General features: G+C 36.1%; 1 protein-coding gene and 1 long non-coding RNA gene across 14 annotated transcripts in view; one reads left to right on the top strand and one right to left on the bottom strand.

The window, feature by feature from the left end:
- The window catches only part of ccdc77 (coiled-coil domain containing 77), a 140,246-nt gene extending 129,268 nt beyond the window's left edge, over positions 1-10,978 (top strand). For all 13 annotated transcript variants that reach the window (XM_066719443.1, XM_066719455.1, XM_066719450.1 and 10 more), the window contains 4 exons: positions 192-423; positions 7,301-7,426; positions 9,621-9,773; positions 9,905-10,978. In XM_066719443.1, the coding sequence (XP_066575540.1) occupies positions 192-423; positions 7,301-7,426; positions 9,621-9,773; positions 9,905-10,051 (658 nt within the window). In that variant the 3' untranslated portion in view covers positions 10,052-10,978. The remainder of the gene's footprint in view (positions 1-191; positions 424-7,300; positions 7,427-9,620; positions 9,774-9,904) is intronic.
- Positions 10,979-11,520: 542 nt separating this feature from the next.
- On the bottom strand, positions 11,521-12,905 carry LOC136765006 (uncharacterized). The gene is made up of 3 exons (XR_010821285.1): positions 12,765-12,905; positions 12,330-12,406; positions 11,521-11,567 (listed from the first exon to the last, which is right to left on the bottom strand). It is a non-coding gene; the product is annotated as an uncharacterized LOC136765006 (long non-coding RNA).
- Positions 12,906-20,121: the final 7,216 nt, after the last annotated feature.

Genomic DNA, 20,121 nt, shown 5'->3' with positions numbered 1-20,121 from the left:
AGGCCATTGGGAATTGGGAAATTCGATCCCTGTGCATATGTCTTGCCTGATAAATTAAGTTTATGGAGCTACATATATATGATGATCTTCTAGGGGACATGTATATCAACACGTGAATCATATCACTCCTTCATTTTTTCCATCATATAATAGAGGCATTTTTTAAGCCATTTCCTCACACTCCTCTCTAGGTTGCACAGAACACAGGGCTTGCTTTATGAAAGTACCAGGGACTTCCTGAAGTTGAAGTTTGAATGCAGGGCCAACGAGAAGAATTGGATGGCAGAGAAGGACCGTCTCTTGAGAGAGCTGGACACCTGTAAGGAAAGACTGCAAGACGGCCATGATCCCAATCAGCGCATCTTCCACTTGGCCCAACTACCTGACAAGGAGTCTCCACATGTGCACAAGGAGGAAATCAAGGTCAGTTTTTTAATAGAGCCAGGAGGTTTATACAAGAGCTCCTCTCTACAAGATGACGTCACAAACGTAATTCACAATTTATTTTTTCTTAATTTGTAATTATGCTTAACCCTCAGAGTACTACAGGGCCTGATAATTGGCCCAAACAGGCATGTTGCTAGAGGACTAGAGGCTCTAAATTACGCCCCCACACATTAGCCCTACAAATGTTTTTATTGAATATTTTACATAGCAAGAAACTTAACCAATAGCAGAGAGATGTGTTAATGTTAACCAATAAAAAGGCTTTGAAAACTAACAGTTTTTTTGCATTGGTTAAAAATCTAAAAGTCTCTTAGAAGAGGTGTGAAAATTTTTGGATTTAGAGAGAGTACTTCTAATGACCCGTTTCCACTGGCGGACGCGTCCGGATGCTTAAACGGGTGTTTCCACTGGCTAAGCGTCTGGACGCAGACACGGCCAAGATCAGATGCATTATATTGGAAGATATAATCTCAAGTGTGGTGTGTGATCACAAAGAAATTACAGTTTTATTAGCAGCAGTGAAATCCACATACAGAAACAATGACTGCTTACAGTTAATATCCGAGTGTATTAAAAATTTGGATTTCACAGTGCGGTGACTAGTTAGAAATAAACTGAAGGATAATAATCGGATCGGTAACAGACGATTTTATCAATATTTTATGAGCAGTGGATGGTGTCATTTTGTGAATGGCGTGCAGGGACAATCCGCAGAGACCATCAGTAGGAAGGCAATCACAATTCAGTTAATGTGTGCCCATTTACAAGTTAAATTAATGAATGAATAAATAAATAAATACAGCAGATCTGGGTTTCCCTCTAAAACATTAAGGACTGGTTTAATAAATGCGTCGATAAACGCCATGACTGAGATGTGCACACTTTAGTTAAACTATAACCTGCTATATTATAGCTGGATGAATAATCGTGAAATGTGTGTATTTTGTTTCAACTGTAACTTGCCCATGTTAAGGACGTCTGCTAAGTAAATTATAAATAATTCATCAAAAAGTATTGTTTGCAGTTACAAATCTGTAGTAAGAGTAATAATTACGGGAGTCACGCTGTGCCGTTTAAAATACATATATACTAGCACAAATGATGACGATAATAATAACAATACATATTTGCTATTTAGTATTATTGTTGCACATGGAAATGTATTCTTATGGGGACGTGCTTGTCTGAATATAATGTTGTCTATACACGTTTAGCTCTTCCTAATATCTCTTAACAGAAACGTGTATTTATTACATTGTTTACAACCATGTAAAGCACAAAGAATAAAATAGACACACAAGTCCTTTCCACGTCAGGCTCTATCACTCGTAGTGTTGTTCTCTGTCACAACACAAACCAAACCCATAGGCGCTGCTCCTCCCATAAGAGGGACGGACTTCACAGCGGCCTGGTTTTGCAAAAAAAGCTCTGGCATGGACGCTTAAGCCAGTGGAACCGAGGCATAAGGGGAGGTGACCAGTACATATGAAGACATTTCTAGTTTTTTTCAACTGGTCCTAAATGTCAGAATTCCCTTTGCAATCCAAATTACAGAATTGCCACAACAGAAAACCACTAAGCTTAAAGTAGTGCACAGATGTTAGTAGTCTAAGATTTATTCAACACAGCACAACAACTTTGAATTGGAAAGTCTGTACAGTTCCTGGGAAAGCCATAATGTTACCATTGGATACTATAAACCAGTGGTTATCAACCCTGCCCCTGGAGGCTCCCCTACCCTGCTGGTTTTTGTTCTGTCTGAGCTCTCAATTCGATTTTTGAACCCTTAACTGAAGTAATAATTTCCCTACATTTGAATTGTGTAACTGAGAACAAGTTGGTTCCTTACTATGATAGGTTCCTTATACAATTTAATACTTCAGTTAAAACCCCTACTATTTAAAATAATCAGAAGGCTCTGATTCAGGATTCAGTTTAGTACACAATTAATGTAGCTGACATACACATTACATATAGTTAAAGATCAGACTTTTGCTTTTCTCAGTTAAAATAATAGTCATTAGTTTAGTAAAAGCTATTCATAAAGATTCTTTAGACTTAAAAGTACTCCTAACTCAACCAATATTTAGGAGACCTCTGGAGGTCCCCTAACTAGTTAGGAGTTGGGAGATGGCAGCAATAAGACGACTTCATCAGCGCACCTTCTCTAAAAGGAAAGCTGTTTTACAGTTACAGTGGTATAATGAAGTTATTGTGACATTAATATACATTTGGACAGAAATTGAATATTCTTTGTTACTGAACTAGTCAGAAATGCAGTTTCTTCTGTCACTGAAATGCAGCATTGTCAGCAGAGATGAAGGTGGTGACAATGTGTTGTCTGAACACAAGGAAAATGCAACAATGTAGCAGTGATGATTTGGAACCGAATTTTCCATTAAACTATAATGGCATTAACAGCACCAAAGATTGTTCGACGGTTTGATTTCCCCACTACTGCACTGCAAATATCCCCAAAACAAGCCACATTCATAATCAACAGGTTAGCCTATATTCATCAGTGGTTTTACATTACCGCAGTGTTTCTACCTGTGGACAATTTCAAATGTACAACGGAAGGATAAATAGTGTTAAATTTAAGATGTTTTATGTAGCCTATATTTTATGATTGTAATTGTGAAATTAACTAGCATTTGAATTCCATGTAGCACCTTAATGTCCTCGTAATGAAGGAATAATGAGGAAACACTTATTATTTTTTGTCAAATTTATAAACAAATCAAAGGCTGAGTTAGCTTAACATAACAGGAACTTTAACACCAGACACAATGTGCATGTTGTCGTCTTTGTGTGCTACCTTGCACCTGATGCAGAATAGCAGCACTATGCACTTTTTGTGTGCATAAACATTAAAATAATAACATTAACATTTAAAGATGGCACCATGTGGCCATGAGAGGTAAAAGTTTCCCTAGTGCAGGTTTTAATGAACACAACTTAAGTAAGTAAATTAAATGTGCATGAACCAAGTCGACAACTTCCGGATTTTAAATGAACAAAATATGTTGGTTAGGTGACTAAACTACATAATGTGTTATCACCCCGTTTCTGCTAGGGGCGTGTTCTAGCCTAATAGATCCATTGTGTCATTGGTCAACAGCCTGAGACTCAATAGACAGTGAGAGCCAGCCTGAGACTGACATGAAAACAACCAATTAAGACAGAAACAGGATTGTTAGATAGATTTATTTAAACCAGAAACGACGAGTCGTTCACAAACTACACCTCACAAAAGCGAGGAACCAACTGTATTTGGTTCACTGAGTTAACTTAAATATAGTTGAGACAAATATATATTTTGAGTCGTGGAGATAACAGTTTGAAGCATTAACATTATTTATCCAACACATCTAAATGTAATCTTTATAATATATATACACAATATATATTTTTTTTGCAATGCATTTGTGTAATTTTTTTTTTTTTTTACAAGAACAAAAAGAGTCTCGAACGAGTGGCATTTGTGGAATTAATCTGTAGTATTTATTCAGCACGCAGCAAAACGCTGTATGCCCAATTTGATTGACAGATCAGTGCAACGCACAAGTTAAACGCAAGTTAAATGTTGCCGAAGCACAATGCTTTGCAACAAAGCCATTATAGGAGTTCAGATTTAGAATTTTGTCATTTTTAAAACATGTTTTATATATGATATATATAAAGAGTTATTTCTCATTTTGCACTAAGCAAGGAATGTGTAACCAACATGGGACATACGGTCTTCAGTTTTATAACACTCAACGAGTTGAGAGACAACTTGGTTTCTTTAAGACGAACGAGTCAATCAGCGCTGTCAAGCTGTTGACCAATGACGTGGACCCATAAGGCTAGAACATGCCCCTAGCAGAAACGGGGCATGGTTTGGGCATAACTGCATTAGAAAAAAAAATGACGCTCCCTGTCACTGCCTTCTGCCATGTTTTCACACAAAACAAAACCCACGTTGCATGCTGCGCCTGGGTCAGACTGTTGCAAACCTGGTCAGTATTTACCGTGTGTTTTTCAAACCACGGTAATCAAACACGGTTTTAATGTTAATTTAAATTTGAAACGGGAATTTCATGATTTATTGTGAACCCAGTAACCATTTCATCCCTAATGCAGACCACCATTTCCTTCTTGAAGGCAGTGCGTGTGAGTTAAGGTCATCATTATACATTAATATTATTATATAAACATTATTTACAAATGCAATGTATCATCCGATGTCTGACTTTCAGAGAGGAACCATTGTTGATCCTCAGCATATTTGACACCAATATAATCTTGAACTAAAACTAAACATAATTGCAATTGCCCTGCGCTACTGCAAAAGGAAAAGCAATGGCTCCATTGTGTGTCAATGACATCCTCAAGCTAAGGAAATGTACAGCGAATTTCAGCGGTTGATACAGGAGTTCCATTTTGAGGAAAATGGACTTGATCTTCAGTTATTAGTAGTTAACATACACACATACACATACATAAACTAAACTCATGATCAAGCCTATTCCATATATACATTATATTTTCTCTGGCTTTGCCTAACAACATTTAAAGGATTCTGAAAAGATGCATACTGTAGCGTAAGGTACACTTTAAAATTTCTGTTAAAGAAGTGAAATTAAGAAATAACCTTATCAAGAATCTTGTAGAACTCAATTTCTGTAATACTTGGACACAGACACCAATTCCAAAGATATAAATTCTCAAATTTATTAAAAACAAAGATAAAATGTAGCACTACACTAGTTATACAAAAAGGGAAAAACTAATTAAAATTCACTCAGGATCAACAAATCAAAGACAGATCACTTCCGTGGCAAAATCAAAGAACATGGAATCGCATATGATAATACAAATTGTTAAACAAAATTACAAACATATTGACTACAATACTGGTTAGTAAGACGAAGGTGAGTCTCTCATTAGTTTTGTTAGTCGGACATCAAATAACTATGCAGGTTAGGATTTATGTCAAATAACTTCTCGTTATATATCAGTCTCATTTAAGTTTGGGTGCCGAGAAAGATTCTATCATTTCTTGTTACCACAATTCCCTTTAACTGATTATTATCCAATGATTAATGATAGGCAGGGCCACCTATAATCTAGTGTCTATTAACGTGTGTCAATTTCAGACTAAAACGGTTAAACAGGAATGAGAAAATATTTCTTGGCGTTGACAGTTTTTTTATTTCTAAAAATGCAGCACTGATTTATATTTAAGAAAATACTAAATTATATTACACATTCTAAAGTTAATGACTCACAGAATAACATTTCTAATTGATTTCTCAAATGTCATGAATAATAAACTCCAAACTGTTAAACTTATCTGAACTTCGTCGCAGAGAGGCCTCTCTGCCTTCGGGATCAGATAAAAGCACACGGCATGAGGTTCCACGGGGTGGGATGAGGTCTGTGTGGTTTGGAACAAAGGCAGTCCGGTTCGGCTTTGTCCAATAACTTCCTGAGTCAATGCTCCTGGAAGTTGGGGTTTCGCGAAAGTAGAGTCTTTTCCAAACAGATTTTCCACTGGTTTGAAGGCTCCACGGTTGTGCACAGGATATCTTCTTTGCAAGCAGGGTTTTCCACCGTAGTTACTTGAAGACAAAGTCTTTGAGGAAAGCAGGGCCCTGTTAGTTTCCGAGGGTCAAGTTTCTTAAGACTCAATAGCTATTTAAATGACTGAACACTTCTGTATTACAGTCGACTTAGTCAATTGTCCAGCTGTATACACTCCACTGATCAGGTGGGCACAGGCGGGCAGGCGCAGGTTCTAAAGTTCTTTACTTAATAAAGTTCTTTAAAATAATTCTTTGTACAGCTCAATCTCCTTCTCCCAGTTAAACTCTTCTGTTGCCGGCAAAGACATAGTTAGTTTCCGGTTCCGGTTCTTGCAACAGAGCTACAAGTTGAGTTGTGGCAGCGAGTTACTGGTTCAGGTGAGAGAGAGAGAGAGAAAAAGGCGGTTGGTTCTTTGAGTTTGTGAGGTTGGATTTGTGCCAGCCCCCAGTCTCCTATTGGAGGAGGCTTGATTTATGCCTGATGTCAATCCATACCATCTTTTGGAAATCCCGGTTTGCCTGGGCTCGTAGCTCTGTTACGGATTTCTTGCCCGCTTCAAAGGGGTTTATGACCTCCAGGCCATATTCCCCAGACATTTTCACAGCAGGGATTCCAAGCCATTTGGCCCATTCTAGGTGAGCCGACTCCCAAAACTGTCACTTTGACGTAGAACAGTTCATGGGCCGATGAGCTCAGGAATTCTGGTAACTTTTGGGGAGAAGTCTTCTTTAGATCAGAGCTCCAGCTCAGGGCTAGAATGCTCTTATCACAATACACCCCCCCTTAATGCTACAATACCTATATAGTTAAACTGCAGAGTATCCAAATTATTATTAGTAGAAGTAGTATTGTCTTTTTAACTTTTGTTGTTTATTAACTGTAAAATAATATTCACTTTCCCACTGATACTGTTTGGACACTTAATGTGCTTTGTTTTTGATGGATACATTTCTGTGTTAAGTTGCAAATATTGAACAGAAAATTTGCAGATACTTAAATACTCTTACCAACACATGACATACATAACACTCATTTTGGAAACTATGATAGTTTCCATTTAATTATTTATTAATCCTTGCGATATAGCTTTTTTGATATACTTATGTTACCCTTTAAGGAAGTTGCATTTTCTTTAAAAGCTGGAATAAATATGGAAATGTATTATATACATGTGTGTATATACACCACCATTGCTTATTACCTTTGCTTTGTTAGTCTAGCATTCAAATGGAAATGAAAACATCTAGAAATTAAGATTTTGGTGTTGGTTTTATCTACCCAGGCCATTGAGGAACAGTTCAAACAGGCACACCGCTTGGCAGACATGTACAGGGAGCAGTGTGTGAGTCTGGAGAGTGAGCTAGCACAGATAAGAGAGAGAGGAGATGTGAGCAGGGACATTTTCAAGGTATGGTATGCATGCTTCTTCAAATCACACCCTAAAATGCCTGATTTATCTTTTCTAGGGTTTTCTTCTAATTGAATTAAGAGACCATGCACAGCAAATTTGAATGTTCGAATTTAACACCAGGAGTGTTCAATTTAACACGTTTGAAGTGTATATACTTTTAATAGTGTTGACATTCTAACACTGTCTCCGAGATCAACATAAACACCACATCAGTGCTAATAGCAGCATAAACAGCATTTTCCCAACACTAGGTAGAGTCAAAAATGTACTCTGTACCAGTGTAAGCAACACTACACAGCAAAATATCATCAGCAAATTGAATACTGTAGGTGTAAAAATCAACCCTTTTAACGTGTACATGTGAGACCTTCCAAAAGGTTTTAAATAATCACTCATGCATTGTTGGTTTCCCAACACTTATAGCAGTTCTTTTTATATATATATATATATAAGAACTGCTATAAAGAACACAATAAAAAGTGTTGAATTAACACTGTACTGGTGTAAAACCAAATAACTAAACTTTCCCACAATGAATTGTGGTAGTTTCCAGAATAATTGATGTTTTATTGTTATTTTTTTTATATAAGAACTTAATTGTGTAAATATGAATTATTGTAAAGTAATTTTTTGTTTGAGTGTAAAATGTGTCTTTATCCGCCAATATATTTATATTTGTGTTTTTCTACCCTAACTTCAAAGTCATGTCTGCTTGTGGTGGTGCTTGTGAGCATGACCTATATATGCATGACCAGTTTGCTTGTATTATTGGGTCAGGGTATTTACTTATTTACTTAAAAGTTAAGTATAAAACCAATGAAATTACAATACATTTTTAGATATGTATATGCATGTATATATAAATCACTGCTAGAAGTGTTGGGAAACCAACAATGCATGAGTGTTGATTTAAAACTTTCTGTACACTTTCAAAGGGTTGATTTAAACACCTACAGTATTAAATTTGCTGATGATATTTTGCTGTGTAGTGTTGCTTACACTGGTACAGAGTACATTTTTGACTCTACCTAGTGTTGGGAAAATGCTGTTTCAACACTGATTACAGTGCTATTAGCACTGATGTGGTGTTTATGTTGAACACTCATAGTGTTAAAAAATAACTCTGAGAAAGTGTTAGAACTTCAACACTTGAAAAGTGTTAAACTGAACACTCATGGTGTTAAATTCAAACATTCAAATTTGCTGTGTAGATTGCTCCAGTAACTGCCCAGCTGTATAAATGGGTAAATATAAAAAATAATGATATCTTGTAATAATTGTAAGTCACCCTGGATAAGGTTGTCTGCTAAGAAATTTAGTAATACAATAATAATCAGGTTCTGGAGGTACCCTGTTTGAGCTAAAAACAAATATAATAATCAGAGGGAGGTACAGTGACCTAGACCCCAAAGTCCCCATCATTAATCGATATCAGAATTGTACCCAAACAGCAAAAATAGTCACACATTTTGTTTCCCCTGGATACAGTATTATAGCAATATAATTGTGAACTGAATTTATTCCATTATGAACTTACAGAGGACTGTAAAATGAATTGAACTTAGGTAAGATGTTTATAAGTACATACAACAAGTAAATTAGATTCTTGTAAATGCATAATTTTAATATTACAAACCTAACAAATGTGGAAATGAAATTGAAACGTCATCAACAGCTGTGCTGGGACAGGCACCATCATTTCATTCCCCCCAGAAAAAGACGGACATAGTCACCAGAGTAAAGGTACATCCCAGTAGGTAGTACCGCAGTGCCTCAGCTACCCATTTGATTACCAGACACCTTAATAGATTACTTCTCTGATACTATGTTTGTGCTCCTTGGTGATTAGTGGATGTTCCTAGCACTTGATATTCTGGGACAGGACAGCACCTATTCCAACATCTGTGGTGTCTGTCTGTAAAATAGAAGTCAAAGAAGAGTCGGGGCATTTCAAAACCAGGTCCTGATCCATAATCACCTGGAACACCCTCTGGTCCTGGTCCACTGGACCTTATCTGCAGCACCTTTTGCTAGGGTAGGAATGACAGGAAGAACCTTGCAATAATACCCAGTAAATCCCCAAAATCTCAGAATGTATCGTTTTCCTTATTGTCCCCTCATTCATTTCACTTCCATGGAGGTGGAGGGCTCTCTGTCAATCAGTCCTTTTGTTTTTATCACACTCGACCAGGAGCGCTCCCAAAAAATGGCCAAGAGGCTGGAATTACTGACCAAGCGATACGAGGCCCTGGAGAAGCGACGCTCCATGGAGGTGGAGGGCTTCAAGACGGACATCAAACACCTGCGCCAGAAATTAAAGGAGGTGGAGAAGCAGCTGTTTAAGGTGGGTGTTTTCAAAGCCTAAGTGTTTTTAGATCAGATAATATAAACACATGATATTAGTCTAACAGTAATTACTGATTTAAGTTTTTGTTTTTGTTTGTTTTTAATGTTTTTTAATTCTGATTTTTCCAGGTAACATTGAATGTGGGACCAGACCAGGACTTGGCAATACTTGATGAAGTCCGACAGACCAACACTCGCACCAAACACATCCAGGGGGATCTTAAGATATTGAAGGCCAAAATATACGAACTAGAAAATGAATTAAGATTCTGTTAATATCAGCAATCTTTCATATTATAAGGTAGAAAAGAGCTCTTAAAAATAAAAAAGAAAACATTTGTAAATCAGTAAAATTTTCATTAACCCTTTTTGATCTCTCAATTCTCATTTAGGTATGTTTTCATTGAGTAGACTTTTGTCATTTGCAACTTGCAGAATGAAGAATGCTTCTAATTCTCTAATGTGTATATCATTAACTCATATACATTTTAACAACATGTAGAAGACACATGGAGGTACATTTTCTTAAGCTGATTAGACAGGAACTTGACATTTATTCCAGCATATATTGCTAAGTAATTTTCTAATATTGTACAGTGCTGGTAATGTATATGATGCTGTATTGACATCTTTTTTTTTTTTTTTTTTTTGCACCTGATGAAATTTTTTTTACATTTCATTATCAAACAGTGCAGATTTAAAGATTCACCTGCTTCAATGCAGTGCTAAGCAGTTTTAAAAAGGGGAAGATGCATGCAAGTTTGAGAATGTAATGGCACACCTATTACTAGAACTGTATTCCAAACAAGACCAAAAATTATGGCATAGAGTGTATGGATCAGTAGCCTGTTTTTATGATAGAAGAAGCCATTTGAGCAGCTTTCTATTGAGCATTTTGCTCAGTTTTTGTTTTTCTTTGTGAAATTACATAAATTATTGTAACACTTTCCCAGCCCTGTTTTGTAATGCACATGATTTGTATATTTTAAGATTTTCATCAACTAATATTTGATGTTCTTATGTAATGAGATATCCACAATATTTACATTAATTTGTAATAGTTTTGCATGATAAAAATGTTAAGGAATACAAGAAAACTGTTTGCTTTCCTTTTAATTCCATTTAGTATTAATAACTGGAACATAGCTGTAGTCACCATATCTGAGTCTGAGTCATGTATAAATTAAATGCATATTTATTCCACATTCTTTAATCGCTATTTGATCAAATATATACATGGAAATACCCTCCATTATGGGTTCAAAAAGTTGTTAAATCTTTTTTCTGGAGAATTCATATTTAGACCTTATGTAAATGTGTACCATTTATTAAACCAATACAGATATTAATGCACTCCCCAAATTAATGCATGAAGTGAGAAGATGTTAAGAAGCCTAAAGCTCTATTCACACTGAAATGCCGGCAAAATGCAGGCAACGTTTGTCTGCTTTTTTCCTGTCACACCCCCATTCACACTGGCTTTGAATGCCAGAAAATTGCAGGATGTACCCATTCACACAGAAAACGGAGATTGCCGGTAAGAGCGCTGTAGCCATAGGAACAAGACGCTACATTTCCCCCATTTTGCCAGTTTACTGGGCTATTGGTTCTAACCAGGGCGCTGGTTCGGTTCAGACTCACTACTAAGTAGTCCCTTCATTGGCTAGGATAGACCTTAAAAGCCTGCTATTAACCTGTCAAGTTTTAGCCCCTATATACCTATGTAAGTTTATAGCTGTATATATACCTGGTGGAGCACTCTGGTCCCAAGATGCTGGCTGCTTGATAGTCTCTAAAAGAAGTAAGAAAAATAGAGGAGGTTCCCCTTCTGTTTCAGTCTTTATATGCAGTATGATATTTTACCCCAACTAAAATTTTAGGGCATTATTTCTTCGTTTGAAAAATGAAAAGGGACCTAAACTCTAAATAGACATTTTAGTAAAACGCAACTTCTAACAGGATTTATTGAAATTGTAACTAGTAAAAGGTGCATTTGAATTCAGTGTTAGTAATGTGCAATGTGTTAAATTGTCTAAATTACAATATAGTTACATGTATAACATTTACCTTGCCCTTTACAGCAATTTAACATTACAGTAAACATTAACATTACAGTATTGACACAGTTTCTGTAACCAGAAACAGCTGCATTGCTTAAATTATTGTAGAGAGATTGTACAGTGTTGTGCGCTTAGCTTCACCTTTTCTGCAGTTACGTAAAGTTAAGCATTCCAGACATTTACCCCATTTAAACATTGTCATTGTCAAATTTGCCTCTAACCCCTAAAATCCTAAGGCATGTTTTTTGTATCATAAACATTGTATTACTATCTACGTTAATGTGATTTATACTTTTGATTTAAGGTGTTAAACATAATTTTATTGTAGTTTTAATTACAAATTAATATATACAAATAACAAATACTATATAATAATAATGCAAAAACATATTAAACAATCATATTTTTATTCCAAAATAATATATAAAAATAACAAATAATGATTAAATAAATACATTAATTAATTTATTAAAAGCATATTAAACAAAACTCACCCTGACATTGTCACAACCCCAGGATGGGGAACCTCTGCTGTAGACCCTCATCCACTCTTTCAACAGTTTGTAGGTAACTTGTAACACAAGGGCAGAAACATGAATTCTCAGTCTTGGTGGGTGTTCCTGTCCAGTGGTCTGATCTGATACAACTTTCTACTACATTTTGTATTCTATTAAAATAGAAAAAATTAGTAGTTCAATAAACAGTGTTAAATCTGCTACTCTTATGAGGGTCTCTACACATTGCTCCCTTGCATTACAGAGCATGACACGTGCTCTTCACATTGAAATTCACATTCATGTTGATGTAGGACTCATCAACACAAAACTGTACAAAAATACATGAAATAAGTAAACAAGACAAACATTAAGAACAGCAACTACTGTCAGTCTGATATTTCACAGTATAGAAATCAAATAAGTTTGAATTACCTCATAGTTTTCCTCAGGCTCGGAGCCAGGCCCCGTCTTGCCATCAGTGTCAGAAGCTGAGCACTCTGTGTAGGATGAGAATATAGTTCAGCTGTGAGCGGTGGAGAGGGGAAATGGAGATGCAGAGCAGGCAGAGTGTCTGTGAGACTGGTGTCTGTCCTGCTTGTCCCACAGAGCCTCTCTTATCTGAAATGGAACTGGACACACCCAAAGCAGCAACGCCCCACAGGCAACAGGTCCTTAAGAGAGGACACTGTCAAACTGTTTTGACCATTTTCAATTGAATTAATCCTCAGCATCAAATTCATTGAGACCGTACACAGCTTTCAGATTTTTTGTACTTTAAGATATGTTGTATATTTAGGCTACCCTGTTATTGCTTGAATAAAATGTTATTTTATGAGAGCAGTAAGCAAAAGGGGAAAACGAAGATGTACAATTGAATTAATAATTTTAAGCACTCTTGCTATTACAAATAACTAAGATGAAGGCCTAAACTGGCTATCTAGTAACTGTTTAGAAAGAAATGGTTTTCTGTGAGTGTGCTAAAAAAATGAACTTCTCATTTCTATCATTACAGTGAACTAACTGGAATATGTAAAGTATACCTAATAATTTGCTTAGAATGAAATGCTTTTCTTTATTAAATGTAACCTTAGTGCTCAAAATAATTAGACATCTATATTTCTACCTGGGCTTGATTATGTTGACACTTTATGGCTATGCTTTGCCATTAATCCAGATTTCACATTGTTCTCTATGGGTTGGTTTCACAGAGCATGATTAACACTAGTTTAAGTATATTACTCAAAATATGGCACTCACCATTGTTTGGTATACAAAATGATTTAGCCTGAAGGACAATAAACCATTGGTATATAGTACTATACTAGGCTAGCAAAAGTAATTTACCCATGTACATAAACAACCTACAGTCTGAATTCAACCTTCTTGGCTCTGTCTCACATGTACCAACTTTTCTCAAAATCTCAATTTGACTTACTAGTAAGTGAGAGGGATTTAACCAAAGACAAAGAACTGTCTATTTTTTTAATTAAACCTTTTTGCCATTATCAATAAGTTGAATACCTAAACTGAGTTACTTTTGTCTTTAGTTGAAGACCTAAATGCCCACATAACAGAAATATTTACACAGAAATGCATTCCTGTATGAGACTAGTGAACTAAAGGTTTAAAAGTGATAATAATAAAAAAGAAAGAAATGTGTCAATATTGGGCTCTTAAATGGAACTGTATAGAAACAACTAATTTGTGCTATTAAAATAAGTAAACTGTGTGGCAATAATGAAACTGCTCTGTAGTAAAAATTGATGAAACCCTGTCCAATTACATATTCCTTGTTTTATTGTTATTCTTAGTTTTCTCTGGTTTAATGTCCTGGAAAAGGACAGCACATATCATATTGGGTGTGAAGCGGCAGAGCCCTGAACGCAACAGAGCCAGAGAGATCAAGTTTATGTAGCAGGCCTACTAACCCAGTACTCAGAGTGTTTTTTTATTATTTAAAACTATTATTTTATTTTATTATTTTATTATTTAAAACTAAAATTATTATACTTTCTCACTCTATATTGATACATGTACATTAAGTAAAAAAATAAACACACTTTGATGTTGTGGTATTGCATGAGCATTTCACTTATTTTCTACAGATTGTATCTGCTTAGAAATGTTCAGGCCTGATCATTTAGACAATCTCATTCTTAAACATGAGCTATTTATCTAAATTGTGTATATATGGATTACCTTTAAATATATGTATATCTTACTGTCTGACTGTCTAAATGGAATGAGTATTTTGTACTTTATTATTTTACCATGCTACACTTACTATGCTCTCTTGTAATCTTAGTCTGTATTAGAGTTTGGGGCTGTACAGTATTTCCCCCTATTCAAACAAAACAGTTATTCAGTTATGAAATCTTCAGATGACCATTTTTTGTTTTAAAACAAAATGTAAACATGTTGAAATCTTTTTTATAAAAACATGTCAAGGTAAACATGTTTATACTGGTTTATCCACAGAGAGATACATGATTGACACACATGTACACCTAACAAAGAAACATAAAATGACATGATGATCAAACATGATGTACATAGAACGGTAAGTGAAACACCATGGTTTTGTGTAAAAACAATGAATGGTCATGTCAGCACCGAAGGCTTTTGAAGTAGGAGGGGAGGCCTTTGTATGATAATTGTAGTAAAGAAACTGAAACTTTGAAGGCAATTATTTCTCTCTGTGAAGAGTAATATGTCCGGGCAGCCTCGTCCTTCTGTATGTCTGGCTTCCTGTAGGAGATTTCAGACCAAAGCTGCTACACTGTCCTCACTCTTGAGCTGCAAAACTGCTGCTCGGGCTGCTTCTCAAAGCTTTTCCAAATGCAGTAAATTATTGTGGCTCTAAACTTCATTGGGTGTCTACAGGTTAGAGATGCTCTTGATTCCTTCATGTGAATGAAACATATTAACTTTATTATGGAGCAAATAAGATATCAAATGTAATATTTGGTCATAAAGTCATGGCCTTATGAGGTCAACCATGAAATATTGTACTAACTAATGTAAAACAAAAGCAGTATTGTGGGTTTCTAAAATGAAAAAATATATCCCATTCTATGAAGTGTACCTATTTTTACTTGACTGAGATAATTTAGTGCCTCTATGTATTTTCACACTAGGAATGCCTCAAGACTATTAATGATTAGAACAAATGTACTAACAACTAGAGAACAACATTACATTTATACAAAATCCTGCTTTTAAAACATTCATGAGAAAAACAGCATACACATTGGATGTGAAAAATTCATGAAAATATACTACATATTAAACAGTGACAACTGGGAACTATTAAATATCTCAATAGCTTAAATCTTTTTCAACGCAGATGAAGTATCCAGAAACTTCAAAATCTAGTTATCTGCGTTGAAAAACGCTGATCTTGTTATTACTCGGTTTCTTTATTATTTTTCTGCTTATTATTATTATTATTATTATTATTATTATTATCTGCGTTGAAAAACACAGATCTTATTACTTGGTTTCTTTATTATTTTTCTGCTTATTAGGCTTCCATGCACAAAGTGCTGGAACCTATTGTTTTTGTTAGGATTTTTATTATTATTATTATTATTATTATTTATTTATTCATTTTTTTCCTTCTGCCAAAACTTCTAATGCCCCTAAAATGCTCATACATGCATGAAAACTCACGAAACTCACAAGTGTTGTAAACACATCTTATACCTACAAATGCAGTGAAAACTACACGTGTCGGTCACATGGTGCCGCCGCCATGTTGCAATGAGTGTCGAAATTGTGAAATGCTACAAAAATCTTCTTATCCAAAACCAACGGACACATGCATATGCCACTTCATACACATGCATACCTTATGGCCTACTGTTACGCTTGTTCATCAGAAGTTACTCGGTCTCACGCTTTGTCCGCCAGGCTGCGTTATCTGATTCAAGCTTTGGTGCCTTCTACTCCAAGACACTTATTCCCACTGTGCCACAAATTGGTATGCATGACAGTACTATAGAGTACTACCAAGGTTTTTAAAGGCGAGTTGCCCCAGTAAAAAAACATGGGTGCTGTGGGCCAATGAAAAAAAACATACGCATCGCTTCAGACAAGTTACACATTTCCTGCACACTGGAATGCAGTACGCACATGACACTCTGCACATGTGTGTATGCCTCTGCCATGAAGAGAAAACCAGAGAATGAAGTTTGTGGGATACACGGTTTAGTCGTAATGTTGGATTTAACATGAATTTGCGTGCGAATATGAAAATGGCTACTACTCCAGAACGATAAAGCCCAGTGCCCTGAAACTGTGTATGTATTACATAGATACTGCAATCTATCAAATGTGCAAAAGACAAGTGACTGCGTGCAAAAACATGGCAGCCACAAGCAAATGACTGAGCACGTATGCAAAATACTCGTATTTATAAAAGCATGAACTTTGACCCAAAATAAACCCCATGAGCCATATTCAAAAACTCACCAAACTTGGCACAATAATAAATTACAATGTTATGCTTGATTGTGGTGAGTTTTGTCACCAACGGTGACACGGCGCACTGGTACCGATGCTGAAGGCCATGTCACATGCAGCAGTGAATATCTACAGAAAAGTGAATCCTAAGGTGCTTAAATTTTCAGTGATTAACATTAGTACAAACATCTGTCAAAGTTGAAAAAGCCAAGTTGATGGGACAAAAAACATGACTGCTATACACCAATGAAAATGACAGCCTCAACCATATACTGACATTCGTTATGTAGACCTCTACCTCCATCATGTGGACAAACTTGGAAATTGCATTCTGTATCTTCAATGCAGAAAACTTGAAACATTCAAATGTCCATAAAACGCTTATACATGCATGAAAACTCACTAAATTCACAAGTGTAGTAGCCTAGTGTAGTATACCTATAAATGCAGTGAAAACTTCACATGCTGGTGTCATGGTGTTGCTAAATATTGGGATAGGAATCTAAATTGTGAAATGCTATAAAAATCTTCTTATCCAAAACCAACGGACACATGCATATGCCACTTCATACACATGCATACCTTATGCCCTACTGTTACGCTTGTTCATCAGAAGTTGCTCGGTCTCACGCTTTGCCTGCCATGTAGAATTCTCTGATTCCAGCTTTGGTGCCTTCTACTCCATGCCACTTATACCCACTGTGCCACAAATTGGCATGCATGACACTAGTACAGAGTCCTACTATGGGTGTCAAAGGCTAGTTGCCCCAGTGAAAAACATGGGTGCTGTGGGCCAATGAAAAATAAACATATGCGTCGCTTCAGACAAGTATCACATTACCTCTACACTGGAATGCAGTACACAGATGAAACTCAGCACCTATGTCTATGTCTGTGCATTGAACATAAAACCTGATAATTAAGTTTGTGAGGTACACGGTTAAGCTTCAATGTGGGATTTAACATGTCCGCTTGCGAAAATGAAAACAGCTACTACTCCGGAAGTCTAAAGCTCAGTGCCATGAAACTTTGCATGTATTACGTAGACACTGCTGTCTATCATGTCTGCAAGAGACAAGTGACTGCATTCAACAACATGGCAGCTACAAGAAAATGACTGTTCCCGAATGCAAAATACACATATTTATAATAGCATGAAATTGACCCCAGAAAAACCTATCAGCACAATTCAAATACTAACCAAACTGTGATACAATATGTCACTTTTGACAGCAAATATATTCAGAACTATAGCCTTACGTACTTAAATTGTTAGTGATTAAACTAGTTGATGAAGCCAAGTTGATAGGACACAAAACCTGGCTGCTGTACACCAACCAAAATGACAGCTTCACGTCAGCCACATCATGACATTCCTTATGTAGACCTCTACCTCCATCATGTGGTCAAACTTGGGAATTGCATTCTGCATCTTGAATGACTCAATGCAAACGTTACATATATCCTAGAATTAAGTGAAAAACACAATGGTACCTTACAAAATTGATGCATGCAATCAATAAATTAATATTATACCTCACTGACATTGCAATACACACTTCAAGTGACAAGAGATTGAAAACCTCAAATGTATACTACAGTGGATTAGAATTGAAAATTACACATTTAACAATACATGCATTTTAAACTACAAATGCCTGCTCAAATCTGAAAACTACTGATACAACATGGAAGCCTTAAAAGTTGCATGCAACTTCTAGTTATTATTATTATTATTATTATTATTATTATTATTATTCTCGTTTCTGACCAATTTGTAAACGCATCTCCTCCTACAGTTTTCAACTATTCCTTACCAAACTATTATCATTGCTTTGCACAACGTCCCGAATGATATGCTATTACTTTTGGTGTAGGTCTGTGGTCTACCTTCAGACCTACATGCCACTTTTTGTGAAAGTGAAAGTAGTTTATAACTCTCTGATGGTCAATTAAATGTTATTTTGTCTAATAACTGCTTTCAGATTGAAGATAGAGTCAGATTTACTACTGGACACGTATAGGAAACCATGAATTTTCTATATGAAAATGTCAATAGAATTGAGAATAGAGCAAAAGGTAATACAACATTCAGTATGATCAACAACAAGCCATTTGACCCACAGATGGAGGTAATTGTGGTTGAGTTACCACTTTTCCATGTGCGATAACACCTAAATCATACACATTATGCAGGGACCTAATCACATTTTCAGTTGTATATAGTGGCAGAATCAAAACAAAACCTATAGTTTTAGTGTCTATATGTGGGGTTTCAATTGGTAACACTAACAGTTTTCAACAGTTTTGGAAATTCAAGTGGCAGGGATCAACAAGTTTGTACATCATATATATCACAAACTAAATGTCTAGTAACTACAGATCCAGTAACACATATTATAGAGGTTAAATGAGAATAAACCTATGGGGAACAATATCATGGTTCAATTTTCTCTCTGGAACACCTGAAAGATCTAGGGTAGCAGTGATTACTTAACAGTTTTTATCTGATTGATGTGAAACCATTTACGAGTATCTTTGCCTTTTTCCTGAATTTTGATTTTGTACACTGCTGGACTTAATTTGTCCACAATGAGGAATGGTCCATACCAACTGGCTTCTAAGCTATGGCATTTGTGTTTTTGTCATTTCAAACCATACATCTGTCACCAATCTGCAGTTCTTCTTCATGAACTTTGGTGTCAAAATATTTCTTAATTTGTCTGTTTGTGACCTAATTGTTTAGCTACAAAGCAATGCATTTCATCTACACATGGTAGGCAATTTCGTAACCAAGTCACATTAGCAGCTTGCAAAAGAACGGGTTGTTCTTCCAAAGGAAGTAAACAATGTACTGGGACATGCATAAGACGTCCAGTCATCGCTTGATGTGGTGTAATTCTGGTAGTGAAGTATGGTGTTGACCGCAATGCCATTATGCACAGAGGTAATGCCTCAGCCCAACTTTTTGGATTATCTTGACACATTTCTTTCAAAAGTGTTTTTAGAGTGCGGTTTCCACGCTCGACTACTCCTAATGATTGAGGGTGGAATGGAATGTGTAATTTCTGGGTGATGCCTAATGCTTCACACATAACTTTCACTACACTGCTTGTGTTCCTCGATCACTATCAATCACCTTCAGCAGTCCCCACCTATTGAACACATTTTGTTTTCGCTACAGTGGCAGCAGTGGCACGCCTGCAAGGAAAAGCCTCAAACCACTTGCCCAAAATATGCTGGTTACCCTGTGATGTTTTGACTAAAGGACCAATTAAAATAATTTGAATACGAGTCCAGGGACCTTCTGGCGGAGTTGATAGTC

Source organism: Amia ocellicauda, chromosome 12 (assembly GCF_036373705.1).
Source record: "Amia ocellicauda isolate fAmiCal2 chromosome 12, fAmiCal2.hap1, whole genome shotgun sequence".
Taxonomy (NCBI): Eukaryota; Metazoa; Chordata; class Actinopteri; order Amiiformes; family Amiidae; genus Amia; species Amia ocellicauda.
This window is presented reverse-complemented; position numbering and strand designations above follow the sequence as displayed.